This window comes from Oncorhynchus mykiss, chromosome 25, assembly GCF_057628025.1.
Source record: "Oncorhynchus mykiss isolate SJ-2025 chromosome 25, ASM5762802v1, whole genome shotgun sequence".
NCBI lineage: Eukaryota > Metazoa > Chordata > Actinopteri > Salmoniformes > Salmonidae > Oncorhynchus > Oncorhynchus mykiss.
The window spans coordinates 21167727-21181801 of NC_143046.1; the positions used below are offsets into that span (position 1 = coordinate 21167727).

The 14075-nt window shown below is 43.6% G+C and overlaps 1 protein-coding gene across 1 annotated transcript in view; it reads left to right on the plus strand.

Moving 5' to 3' along the window:
• Nucleotides 1-14075, plus strand: part of LOC110504399 (AF4/FMR2 family member 2) — a 296104-nt gene that overhangs the window by 181854 nt on the left and 100175 nt on the right. The window contains exon 9 of the mRNA XM_036970067.2: nucleotides 12792-12846. Coding sequence (XP_036825962.1) covers nucleotides 12792-12846 — 55 coding nt within the window. The remainder of the gene's footprint in view (nucleotides 1-12791; nucleotides 12847-14075) is intronic.

A 14075-nucleotide genomic window follows, 5' to 3' on the forward strand; every position in this document is an offset into this window, starting at 1 on the left:
ATGTGATCATAGTCATTATTTTAGCGATCCTTGGTAGACGTCCCTCCTAATGGAAAGACCACCCCATCCTGCTGGTGTGAACTGCTGGACAGTGTACTTGATATGCGTTTATGGTTGAGAAAGTGAACTTGTCGTTTCCAAAACGGAGCTCTGAGGGGAATCGGAGATTCCCTAGTTTCTGATGTTTTCAGGTTTTCATTAAATAGGCCTAGGCAGTATACTTTTTTTTATTGCATATTTAATTAAGATGACGCATTTGGCAATGTTCAATTTCATTTCATTGGCACAAAACGTGCGTCAGACCATATTTGTTGGTCTCTGGCTTGCAGAGCACAGGTGTGGGTCACCTAAATGCACTGTAGTAGACTAAGCTTAATACACTGAGTCTACAAAACATATTTCCATGACATAGACTGACCAGGTGAATCCAGGTGAAAGCTATGATCCCCGATTGATGTCAATTGTTAAATCCACTTCAATCAGTGTAGATGCAGGGGAAAAGATAGGTTAAGGAACGGTTTTTAAGCCTTGAGACAATTGAGACATGTCTTGTGTAACTCAATATTAGGCCGGTGTTCCCAATGTCTGGTATGCTCAGTGTATATGTAACTGCTGGATGAGTGCAACCGTCCCACTAGAAAACTCCAAACCTCTCATTGTTATAGTGAACTAGGCCTACTATATCATAGTGGTGGATTACTAGCCTATCCCCAACTATGAATTAACTTCGAGTTTACACACCTCTGTCTTCACTGTTCTGTTCTTGTGCAATTCATGCATCTCCACTGATATCTCCACTGGCGTCTCTCTCTCTCTCTCTTCCATCCCCTGTATTCCTCTTATAGATATTCAGCCAGTATGAAATGAAATGCATTACGACAGAATGCCCAATGTTTATGTTTCCAATTAAATGCATGAATTAAGTTAAAATGTCTCATTTAGAACCGTCTAATTTCCAGAAACATTCTGATTGGATGATGTTAGTGAGGGTTACTGAATCAGGATCAAATATCTGATCTCCAGGAGCTCATTAACCCTCCACACCTGTTGGCATTCTCACAAACAATCAAAAACTTTGTTTCAATAATATATAGAACTTTTCTCACAGCTCTGGTATATGTAGCTTTTTTGAGGCCTTGCTCACAATTCATTCTGTGGCAGCACAATGACCAAACGACATACTGTAGGTGAGGCTCTTGATCATATCTTTGATCATGACACGTGAGGAGGAGAGAGGCCAGGAAACTGAAAGTGAAGATGCATTAGAGGAGGAAGTGTCAGAAGTTGAAGACCACACAGAATATGATCCAGACCAAGAGACAACCGATGTGGAACCATCCAGTGATGAGGAAGAGGGCCCTGCTGAGGTTGTTGTTAAATTCCAGTGATGAGGAAGAGGGCCCTGCAGAGGTTGTTGTTACGTTCTGGTGAAGGAATGGGAATTTGTCCTGGTCTTCATCGACACATGAGAGGAGAAGTCGGCTGTCGGCTGAAAATGTTATCAGTATGACCCCAGGGCCAACGAGATACGCCATATCCTGGGTTGATGACATAAAATCCTGCTTCAAAATGTTCCTGACCGAGTCAATCGAGACTATAGTGATAAACATGACCAACTTGGAGGGAGACTCGTTTACAAAGACAACTGTTAAAGACAACTGTTAAACTTTGACACAAAGTAGTCTGTGATAATTAGCACAATATGTTTCATTCATTTGTTCTAGTCATAATAATCCATACATTATGCTTTTTTTACTCAAAAGCCAGTTCTATGAGCTCAAGTCAATGAGGCCTACAGGCCATAAATAGCAAATAGAAGTTCAAAACTTGTAATGTTCACGAAGACTTAAGTTGATAAAGAGATCTAACATTAGGTGATAATATATGTATTATTATGGATTTATAATCAGCTATAATGGGGCGGTCATTTTGGACCGGGAACACAGAATGTATTAACAGGGTTAATGATAGAATGTCCATATTTGAAGATTGCCGAAAGGCCAGTCTCTTTGACAAATGACAGGAGTGGAATGTAATAGCTGAACAGAGACTGCAAGCAGGTCACCTCTCCTCTACATGTTTAACACAGCATCAGGCAGTCACCCCTACTAATGATAAACCCTGAATGAACCCTGTTATTATTACCACCACCATCCACATGCATTACACTAGAATACATCTGAAATTTGTATCTCTGTCACAAAGACCGTACAGCTCTATGGCGACAAAGCTGTCACTGCAGGGATTAATCGAGTCCGCTACGGTACCTCCCCTCTGACACACACACCTCTGAGATGCTGCCATCTCTCTCTGGGCCCAAGAGGTGACGCATGGCCTCCCCTAGTCATGTTGATGTGTCTGTCTCCTGGTACCATGGAGTTGGTTACCAGGTACACATGGAAGGATAGGGGCTCTGGGATGGCAGTCATGCCCCAGTGTAGTGCCACATTTTTGGATGTGCAGTACAACCAGCCTCCAGGAGCTCTCTGAGGAAGATGGGCCGCCCTCCCAGGGTCTCCTGCTTCCTGCTGAGTGATGACATGCCTCCCTCACGCTCAGGGAGAAAGGAGGGAGAGGGGCTGCTATTGTGGAGCTGTCAGCCCTCCTAGCTAAATGGGCAGGAGTGAGGGGCTATACACTTAACAAAGGCGGCCTCTGCCGTCAAACTGAAAACCCAAAGGGTCACACTTAAATGCCAATCTGGCAGCCCTGTCGCTCCATTTCAAAATAACTTGAGAGCAGGCAGGGGAACAATATCATTCATATGGTGGGCAGGGCCGGGACCGATTGGAGGGGGAGGGAAGGGTACTGCAGTGCCAAGGAGAAGGGTCTTGTTGGTGAGTCCAATTATATATCAGTGACACATTGACACTATGATAAACAGTTTATCCCTGTGTTCAGGAGAAATGTCAACACCAGGACATTGGTGATTACATATGTTTAGAATGTGATTCTGGAGTGGCTCTGACAACCAGCAGTTACCACATTCTTCTACAATTTACAGAGAAAGTGTTTTGGTGGTTTCTTTTCTTTTCTCAACAGTTTGTCAAGTCAGGCATGCTCAAGTCACATATCATTTTAATGAGGTAATGCTATAGCAGCCATATACATGTAGTATTACTTCATACAAAGTACATTCAAATAACATATTATACCTGATCTGATACCACCTCATAACTTATATGATATCATAGCAGGTTTCTAGCATGTCTTCATTCAAAATATTATAGTTACTTATCACAACAATTCTTCAATGGTCAATTTCTAAGGCTGTATCCATCATATGTGAATTGTGAAAGGCTGCAAGGATTTAGAGTGGAGAGAGCCTTTCCCTGAGGGTGCTGACAGATAGACATACGACCCAGGTAGTGATTGGGGGTTAGCTGGTGGCTATGGATCACAGCCTGCAACTCTCCCTAGCCTATCATTACGCTACCTCTCTATTGGGCTAGCACCATGAGACTGTCACCATGTGTTGCTATGTTGCTGCACTCCACCAGCTGTGCTGCTCTAGTCTGGGCTTGCCCTGTTCAGCTCTGTCCAGCCTCTCATCTCTCTATTCCCCCCTCACCTCTCTATTCCCCTCCTACCTCCTAATCTTCTGAACCCTCCTCACTCCTCATCTATCTATTCCCCCCCTCACCCCTCATCTCTCTATTCCCCCCTCATCCCTCATCCCTCATCTCTCTAATCCCCCCTCACTCCTCATCTCTCTATTCCCGCCTCATCCCTCATCCCTCATCTCTCTATTCCCCCCTCACTCCTCATCTCTCTATTCCCCCCTCATCTCTCTATTCCCCCCTCATCCCTCATCTCTCTATTCCCCCCTCATCTCTCTATTACCCCCTCATCCCTCATATCTCTATTCCCCCCTCACTCCTCATCTCTCTATTCCCCCCTCATCTCTCTATTACCCCCTCATCCCTCATCTCTCTATTCCCCCTCACTCCTCATCTCTCTATTCCCCCCTCACTTCTCATCTCTCTATTACCCCCTCATCCCTCATCTATCTATCCCCCCTCACTTCTCATCTCTCTATTACCCCCTCATCCCTCATCTCTCTATTCCCCCCTCACTCCTTATCTCTCTATTCCCCCCTCCTCCCTCATCTCTCTATTCCCCCCTCACTCCTCATCTCTCTATTCCCCCCTCATCCCTCATCTCTCTATTCCCCCCTCACTCCTCATCTCTCTATTACCTCCTCATCCCTCATCTCTCTATTCCCCCCTCACTCCTCATCTCTCTATTCCCCCCTCATCCCTCATCTCTCTATTCCCCCCTCATCCCTCATCTCTCTATTCCGCCCTCACTCCTCATCTCTCTATTCCCCCCTCACTCATCATCTCTCTATTCCCCCCTCATCCCTCATCTCTCTATTCCCCCCTTATCCCTCATCTCTCTATTCCCCCCTCACTCATCATCTCTCTATTCCCCCCTCACTCCTCATCTCTCTATTCCCCCCTCACTCCTCATCTCTCTATTCCCCCTCATCCCTCATCTCTCTATTCCCCCCTCACTCCTCATCTCTCTATTCCCCCCTCATCCCTCATCTCTCTATTCCCCCCTCATCCCTCATCTCTCTATTCCCCCCTCATCCCTCATCTCTCTATTCCCCCCTCACTCCTCATCTCTCTATTCCCCCCTCATCCCTCATCTCTATATTCCCCCCTCACTCCTCATCTCTCTATTCCCCCCTCACTCCTCATCTCTCTATTCCCCACTCATCCCTCATCTCTCTATTTCCCCCTCACTCCTCATCTCTCTATTCCCCCCTCACTCATCATCTCTCTATTCCCCCCTCATCCCTCATCTCTCTATTCCCCCCTCACTCCTCATCTCTCTATTCCCCTCCTCTGCCTTCATCTTCTCTCCCCTCCTGATCTCTCTTCCACCCCTCACTCCTCATCTCTCTATTCCCCTCCTCGCTCCCCATCTCATTATTCCCCTCCTCACCCCTCATCTCGTTATTCCCCTCCTCACCCCTCATCTTCTCTCCTCTCCTCACCCTTCTACCCTACCCTAGATACTCCTGCCCTGCCAATCACCCTTCTACCCTGCCTAGACACTCATGCCTTACCTTACACCCTTCTCTCCTACCCTAGACACTCCTGCCCTATACCCTTCTACCCTCCCCTAGATACTCCTGCCCTGCCCTACACCCTTCTAGCCTACCCTAGACACCCCTGCCCTGCCCTAACCCCTGCACACTACTCTGCACTAACCCCTACACACTACCCTTCCCTGATGTGAACAGAGAGAAGCATAGAGAAGCAGGCTGAGTCAGTGTGTTTGTCTCAAATGACACCCTATTCCCTACACAATGCAGTGCCCTGGTCAAAAGTAGTGCACTGTTGACCAAATCGGGTGCCATTTGAGAGGCAGCTGGATCACTCCACCAGAGGAAGTTGACTGCCCTGATGCTGGCAACCACACTGTGTTCATCATTATCATTGTCTTCCAGGCCTACTGTCTGTCTCTGGGCTGTGGGTTTGGGGTTGTTTTCCAGGCCTACTGTCTGTCTCTGGGCTGTGGGTTTGGGGTTGTCTTCCAGGCCTACTCTCTGTCTCTGGGCTGTGGGTTTGGGGTTGTCTTCCAGGCCTACTGTCTGTCTCTGGGCTGTGGGTTTTGGGGTTGTCTTCCAGGCCTACGCTCTGTCTCTGGGCTGTGGGTTTGGGGTTGTCTTCCAGGCTTACTCTCTGTCTCTGGGCTGTGTGTTTGGGGTTGTCTTCCAGGTCTACTCTCTGTCTCTGGGCTGTGTGTTTGGGGTTGTCTTCCAGGCCTACTCTCTGTCTCTGGGCTGTGGGTTTGGGGTTTCTTCTAGTCATCTCATGAGCCATCAGTAAGGGTAAACAAATGTGCTGGCATGTTCTGCCGTACATTTCCTCTCTCGTCGTTAATGAAAACAAGCGTGGAGAAACAGGACGAAACTGTGCCAGTGCCAAACTAGCAATTCAAATAAGCCTCACTCACGTCTCTGGAACCAATTGGATTGATTTGTATTTGGGATAATTTTCTACAAATGAAATGCATATATAATAGGTGGCTACACTTAAAAAGACCCAGTGTGGGTTTGTGATTAAGGTTCCATGTTATTGGTCCTGATGGTAGGATGTTGTACATCATATTATTTCTCTTGCCTTCACCAGAGCTGCCTCGAACCCTATCTGAACCCTTAGACTGCACTTCACTCCGGTTTATGAAGGTGCTTTAATATGCTTTGAGAACCTGTAAAATAATAGATATGTTCTTCACAACACCAAACTGAAGCCAAGTAGGAAAGAAATACATTCTTAAAAAAGGGATTTAATGCAGATTGGTTCTCTCTCTCTCTGTCTCTGTCTCACGTTTTGCCAATTTTAATGAGGTGAATATTTCTGTGAGTTCGCTTCTAGCCGTGCTCCCAAAGTGTTTATATTCAATATAAAACTCATTTTAACTCCTTGCCCTCCTCCTGGTTTCAAGGTTGAGTTAGCAGAGTGCTAAATACAGGCCCAATTAGACCATTAAACACTGTCTCACTCTCAGGCTGAAACAGTCCAGAGACATTACGTCTCCTCAGAGGTATTTAATATAAAGTCCTGTTAGTCTTGAGATGTTGATGCAACTGCATATCTGTGGTTTCTAGAGAGAGAGAGAGAGAGACAGAGAGAGAGACAGATATATGTCCTGGGGCTAATTATTTATCAAGGAGCTCATTTGGGTCAGAGATCTATCAATGTGTTGAAACAGATGTACCATCGAATCGTTCATAATTTATAGGGGCTTCAAGACTTCTTTAAGAGGGTATGGTTTTTATTCACATCTTTTGTGGGGTCATAAAAGTGGAAAATATAGTCATGCTTCTCCCTCTAGAGTGGAGAGGACTGTGGGTAACATGCCGGAGTGTACTCTCTGTTCAGGTGAATTTATACAGCTTCTACCCCCAAGCCATAAGACTCCTGAACAGATAATGAAAGGGCCACCAAGACCCCTCTTTGACGCTGCTGCTACTCTCTGTTTATAACTATGCATAGTAACTTTAACTCTACCTACATGTACATATTCATTCAATATGGCGCAGCGAGTAGCACAGTGGTCTAAGGCACTGCATTTCAGTGCAAGAGGCGTTCACTGTAGTCCCTGGTTCAAATCTAGGCTGCATCACATCCGGCCCTGATCGGTAGTCCCATAGGGTCGCACACAACTGGCCCAGCGTCGTCCAGGTTAATCATTGTAAATAAGAATTTGTTTTTAACTGACTTGCCAGGTTAAATAAAAAATATACTTTACCGGTACCCCCTGTATATATGCTTGCTTGTTATTTTACTGCTGCTGTTTAATTATTTGTTACTTTTATTTTCTATTTTCTCTTGTAAGTAAGTAAGCATTTCACTGTAAGGTCTACCTACACCTGTTGTATTCGGTGCATGTGACAAATTAAATAAAATGTGATTTATAGTAGTGTCTTTTTCCTACTGTTGATTTATCTACAATTAAAGGCTGGATTATCTACACCAACTGGAGAGGAAGTTCAAAATGTATTACAAACTGGGTTGTTCGAGTTCTGAATGCTGATTGGTTGACAGCCATGGTATATCAGATCGTATACCACGGGTATGACAAAACATTTATTTTTACTGCTCTAATTACGTTGATAACCAGTTTATAGTAGCAATTAGGCACCTCTGGGATTTGTGGTATATGGCCAATATACCACGGCTAAAGGCTGTCCAGGCACTTCACGTTGCGTCATGCTTAAGAACAGCCCTTGGCCGTGGTATATTGGCAATATACCACAAACCCCAGAGGTGCTTTATTGCTATTATAAACGGCTTACCAATGTAATTAGAGCAGTAAAATACATCTATATTGGCAAATAAAATACATGTTTATTGGCAATATACCACACCTCCTCTGGACGTATTGCTTAATTATAAACCGGGTAGTTTGGATACTGGATGCTGATTGGCTAACGTTTAGCCTGTTCACCTTGATATAATTGCGCCTTTTCAGCTCGATAAAATGGCTACATCAACAATAGTTGGACATGCCAACGTAGAAAAGACGCGTTTAGAAATGAAAAGAACACCGTAAAACAAACAAAGTAGGCACTTACCTTCTTCACTGACTGGTGCGCAGAAAAGGGATACATTGTGGGAGCTTGGGAATACAACAAAAATGTAGCTGAACGTCATTCTAAGCGACTTGTATGGTTCAGTGAGAAACACGAATCGCAAAGAATATGGGATGAGCAGCTATGCCGACATGTCAACGACCTCCCTCTCAGTTTGGCATGGAATATATAGAAGGACACAGAATTCACAACGAGCAACACTGTGCTTGTAGGCGTAATTAAAAAGTTGAGGAAAGAGGGTTGCGACAAACCACGCAGCCATAACTGAACACGACATGCAGCTCATCAAACAATCCAAGGCTCTGGACACTGAAACACCTGAGGGTTTGGTGAACAAAGTGTGGTTTGATGTTCAACTTCATTTTGGCCGAAGGGGGGAGAGAAACCATCTGCTGAAACATGACTCATTTAAATATGTACAGACGAGAACAGCCTACAGTCTGCGACTCTCGTTCAACAAACCCACAAAAAGCCAGGTTCCGCAGGAGAAGAACAGGGAGAGTGGACAGGGATTCATGTTTGAACTGCCGGGTGATCCCCTCTGCCCCGTAGCTTCCCTTAAGAAGTAACAGAAAACAGTTAACAGATACATATGGTATGTAACTGTTAACTAGTTAGCTGAATCTAATTTACCCTGGCAGTATAACAGGTAGCTATGTAGGCCTAACTATTAGCTAACGTTATTTTGTCGCATATGTTTCTGGTACACAAAAGAGCCGATGGGAGTGCACACCCTTGCAACAATGGTGCCAAAGATCTGCAAAATAGCTGGCCCGTCGCAGATTTACACAAACCACTGCTTCCGAACCACCATGATCCAGAAACTGTCGGATGCCGGTCTTGAGGCACGGGAAATCATGTCTGTCAGTGGACACAGATCCGAAACATCTCTTCACAGTTACTGGAGGCCAAATCTGGAAGTGAGGAAGCGGTGGAGCACTATTCTATCTGACAACACAGCAGCAGCAGCACCCCCAGCTAAAAGAACAGCTTCCATTTTCAGCAGTGTGGAGCCAACAAACAACATGGGCAAGCCAACGACAAACAACAACATGGGCAAGCCAACAACCAACAATAACGTGGGCAAGCCAACAACAAACAACAACATGGGCAAGCCAACAACCAACAATAACATGGGCAAGCCAACAACAAACAACAACATGGGCAGGCCAACAACCAACAATAACATGGGCAAGCCAACAACAAACAACAACATGGGCAAGCCAACAAACAACAATAACATTGGCAAGCCAGCAACAAACAACAACATGGGCAAGCCAACAACAAACAACAACATGGGCAAGCCAACAACCAACAATAACATGGGACAATTTTTTCATTTGAGCACGATAAATGGCAACATTCAGATCAACGTGAATAAATAATTGCCTTGTGTTAGTAACTGTAGAAGTAGCGCTTATGCTCCGTTTTTGCATACATTTAATGTAAGTTTAGTAGCTAGCCTGTGGTTAGCCTGTGGTTATGTTAGCAACCAGTCTAGCAACATGACTGTTGTCCGGTCTTTTTCTGGCGGGAATGTATTTATTATTATTATTTATTAAAGCAACATTTTCAATGTAGATGTGTCATTATTTGCCTTGCTGTGTTGGCAACCGGTTTTTACAAGAAATAAGGCACCTCGGGGGTTTGTGGTATATGGCCTATATACCACAGCTAAGGGCTGTATCCAGGCACTCCGCGTTGCGTTGTGCGTAAGAACAACCCTTAGCCGTGGTATATTGGCCATATACCACACCGCCTCAAGCCTTATTGCTTAAAACCTCTTAAGGATTTTTTTTTTTGCCTAAAATGACATACCCAAATCTAACTGCCTGTAGCTCAGGCCCTGAAGCAAGGATATGCATATTCGTGATGCTATTTGAATGGAAACATTTTGACGTTTGTGGAAATGTGACAGGAATGTAGGAGAATATAACACATTAGATCTGGTAAAAGATATCCAATCTTGCAACCTTACAGTTAACTAGTCCAATGCTCTAACCACCTGCCTCTCATTGTCACTCCAAGAGGAGCCTGCCTGTTTCGCAAATGCAGTAGAAGCCAAGGTAAGTTGCTAGCTAGCATTAAACTTATCTTATAAAAAACAATCAATCAATCATAATCACTAGTTATAACTACACATGCTTGATGATATTACTCATTTATCTAGCATGTCTTGCGTTGCATATAGTCGATGCAACGCTGGGGGATGATTTAACAAAAGCTCATTTGCAAAAAACAGCACAATCGTTGGACGACTGTACCTAAGCATAAACACCAATGCCTTTCGTAAAATCAATACACAGAAGTATATATTTTAAACCTGCATATTTAGCTAAATGAAATCCAGGTTAGCAGGCAATATTAACCAGGTTAAATTGTGTCATTTCTCTTGTGTTCATTGCACGCAGAGACAGGGTATATGCAACAGTTTGGGCAGCCTAGATCATTGCGAATTAATTTGCCAGAATTTTACATAATTATGACATAACATTGAAGGTTGTGCAATGTAACAAGAATATTTAGACTTAGGGATGCCACCCATTAGATACAATTCCTGAACGGTTACGTATTTCACTGAAATAATAAACGTTTTGTTTATGATAGTTTCCGGATTCGACCATATTAATGACCAAAGGCTCGTATTTCTGTGTGTTATTATGTTATAATTAAGTCTAGAGCAGTCTGACTGAGCGATGGTAGGCAGCAGCAGGCTCGTAAGCATTCATTCAAACAGAACTTTAGTGCGTTTTGCCAGCAGCTCTTCGCAAGCACAGCGCTGTTTATGACTTCAAGCCTATCAGCCTAATGGCTGGTGTAACCGATGTGAAATGGCTAGCTAGTTAGCTGGGTGTGCGCTAATAGCGTTTCAAACGTCACTCACTCTGAGACTTGGAGTAGTTATTCCCCTTGCTCTGCAAGGGCCGCGTCTTTTGTGTAGCGATGGGTAACGCTGCTTCGATTGTGGTTGTCGATGTGTTCCTGGTTCGAGCCCAGGTAGGAGTGAGGAGAGGGACGGAAGCTATACTGTTACACTGTTAATGAGAAAGGAACTTAAACGTTTTTACATGGCACATTTTGCACTTTTACTTCTCTAACACTTTGTTTTTGCATTATTTAAACCAAATTCAACATGTTTCATTATTTAATTGAGGCTAAATTGATTTTTATTGATGTATTAAATTAAGTTCAAATAAGTGTTCATTCAGAATTGTTGTAATTGTCATTATTACAAATAAATAAAAAATAATCGGCAGATTAATCGGTATCTGCTTTTTTGGTCCTTCAATTATAGGTATCAGTATCAGCGTTGAAAAATCATAATCGGTCGACCTCTAATGTCTATGTCCGGGGGAAATGTTCTTGTTACTTACAACCTCATGCTAATCGCATTAGCCTACATTAGCTCAACCATCCCGTGGGGAACCCACCAATCCTGAAGTTTTAAATAGACCACAGACAGTCCACTCTTTATTCGTTTTTGTATTTCTCTTTTTTCTCTCTCTTTCTGTTTTTATCTCTCTATTTCTTTATGTTTTCTTCTTCGTCTCTCTCATGTACACACAGGCCTGCAAACACAGGTGGCAGGTAACCAAGTGGTTAGAGCGTTGGGCCAGTAACTGAAAGGTTGCTAGTTCGAATACCTTAGTCGACTAGGTGAAAAGATCTGTCCTTGAGCAAGGCACTGAACAATAATTGCTCCAGGTTTGCCGTCAATAATGGCTGGTCCATGCCATGACCCCGCTCTCCGAGGGTGTCTCAGGGGGAGTGGGATATGCAAAAAAAAAAAATCTATTTCACAATTTTACAGGTTGCACACTTGTACATGTGTGAAACAGGACAAATATAAGCTCCCCCTATTTGACCTTTGACAGGACCCCCCTCCACAGTTTGGCTTCAATTGAGTGCAAATCCTCTGGAAATGCCCACTTCAGCCACCTGGCTTTTTTCTTCTCCTGGTTCCTTCCGCTGACATCTGTTCAGTATTACCAGGGTAATGACTGGTATTTTGTTCAAAGTTCTGCCCAATCTAAGATGCTGCACAACAGCCTAGGTCATAGAAAACACAATTTGAAACACATTTCCCTCATAGAGCTTCTTTTGTTTTTCAAACTCGGGGGAGTGGCCGACTGGGCCGGAGTGAGTGTCTCTGTAGGGTAGCTAGATCGCCAAGCGCAAGCTTGCTGTTCGCCTGCCTGCTGGCCATGGTTTTATTGTGTTTTTGTATGATGTCATCACACTGTTTGTCAGATGACATCATTCTTTCTGAAAACACTTTTTGATAGTTTATGAGTCTGAAGGAAGCAAGGGGATTAGATGTTTTTTCAGTATTTTTCAGTATTTTTTCAGTATTGAATTGAAAGATGATATATATATATATGTATATAGTGTAGTGTGTGTGTATATATATATATATATATATATATATATATATAACTGAGGATATGGAGAGATGCGTTTTTGCTCTCTGCATATAATGGCATAATATCCAAAAAGTGATTGTGTTTGTGTCCTAACAAAGAGTGATAGTATCCCTGAAACACTCTGCCTTTAATACATCCTAGTTCTTAATAAAAAAATGACATATCATTTGACTAAGCAATATATATTTTTGTTATATTCCTATATTAATGATAAGAGCTTTTTATTTGACCTGACTGCTGTTGTGTGTCTGCAGAATGCTTGAGGATGACCTGAAGATCAGCAGTGACGAGGAAGATACTGAACAGCAGGTAAGATCCATCAACGACCATATAATTACAGTATACTGTATCTGTGGTCTCGTTCTGAGTATCTCTGTCTGTGGTCTCGTTCTGATTATCTCTGTTTGTGGTCTCGTTCTGTGGTCTCGTTCTGAGTATCTTGTCTGTGGTCTCGTTCTGAGTATCTCTGTCTGTGGTGTCGTTCTGATTATCTATGTCTGTGGTGTGTGGTGTCATTCTGAGTATCTCTGTGTGTGGTGTTGTTCTGAGTAACTCTGTGTCTGGTGTCTTTCTGAGTGTCTTATGTCTATGGTGTGTGGTGTCGTTCTGAGTATCTCTGTCTGTGGTCTCGTTCTGAGTATCTCTGTCTGTGGTCTCGTTCTGAGTATCTCTGTCTGTGGTCGCATTCTGAGTATCTCTGTCTGTGTTGTCGTTCTGATTATCTATGTCTGTGGTGTCGTTCTGATGATCTATGTCTGTGGTGTGTGGTGTCATTCTGAGTATCTCTGTGTGTGGTGTTGTTCTGAGTATCTCTGTGTCTGGTGTCGTTCTGATTATCTATGTCTATGGTGTGTGGTGTCGTTCTGAGTATCTCTGTGTGTGGTGTCGTTCTGAGTATCTCTGTCTGTGGTCTCGTTCTGAGTATCTCTGTCTGTGGTCTCGTTCTTAGTATGTCTGTCTGTGGTCTCATTCTGAGTATCTCTGTCTGTGGTGTCGTTCTGATTATCTATGTCTGTGGTGTGTGGTGTCGTTCTGATTATCTATGTCTGTGGTGTGTGGTGTCATTCTAAGTATCTCTGTGTGTGGTGAATGGTGTCATTCTGAGCATCTTTGTATGTGTTGTTGTTCTGAGTATCTCTGTGTGCGGTGTGTGGTTTCTTTTTGAGTATACAGTTGAAGTCGGACATTTACATACACCTTAGCCAAATACATTTAAACTCAGTTTTTCACAATATTTTGGGTAGCCTTCCACAAGCTTCCCACAATAAGTAGGGTGAATTTTGTCCCAATCCTCCTGACAGAGCTGGTGTAACTGAGTCAGGTTTGTAGGCCTCCTTGTTTGCACACGCTTTTTCAGTTCTGCCCACAAATGTTCTATAGGATTGAGGTCAGGGCTTTGTGATGGGCCACTCCAATACCTTGACTTTGTTGTCCTTAAGCCATTTTGCCACAACTTTGTAGATATCACAAAGTAGATGTCCTAACCAACTTGCCAAAACTATAGTTCGTTAACAAGACATTTGTGGAGTGGTTTAAAA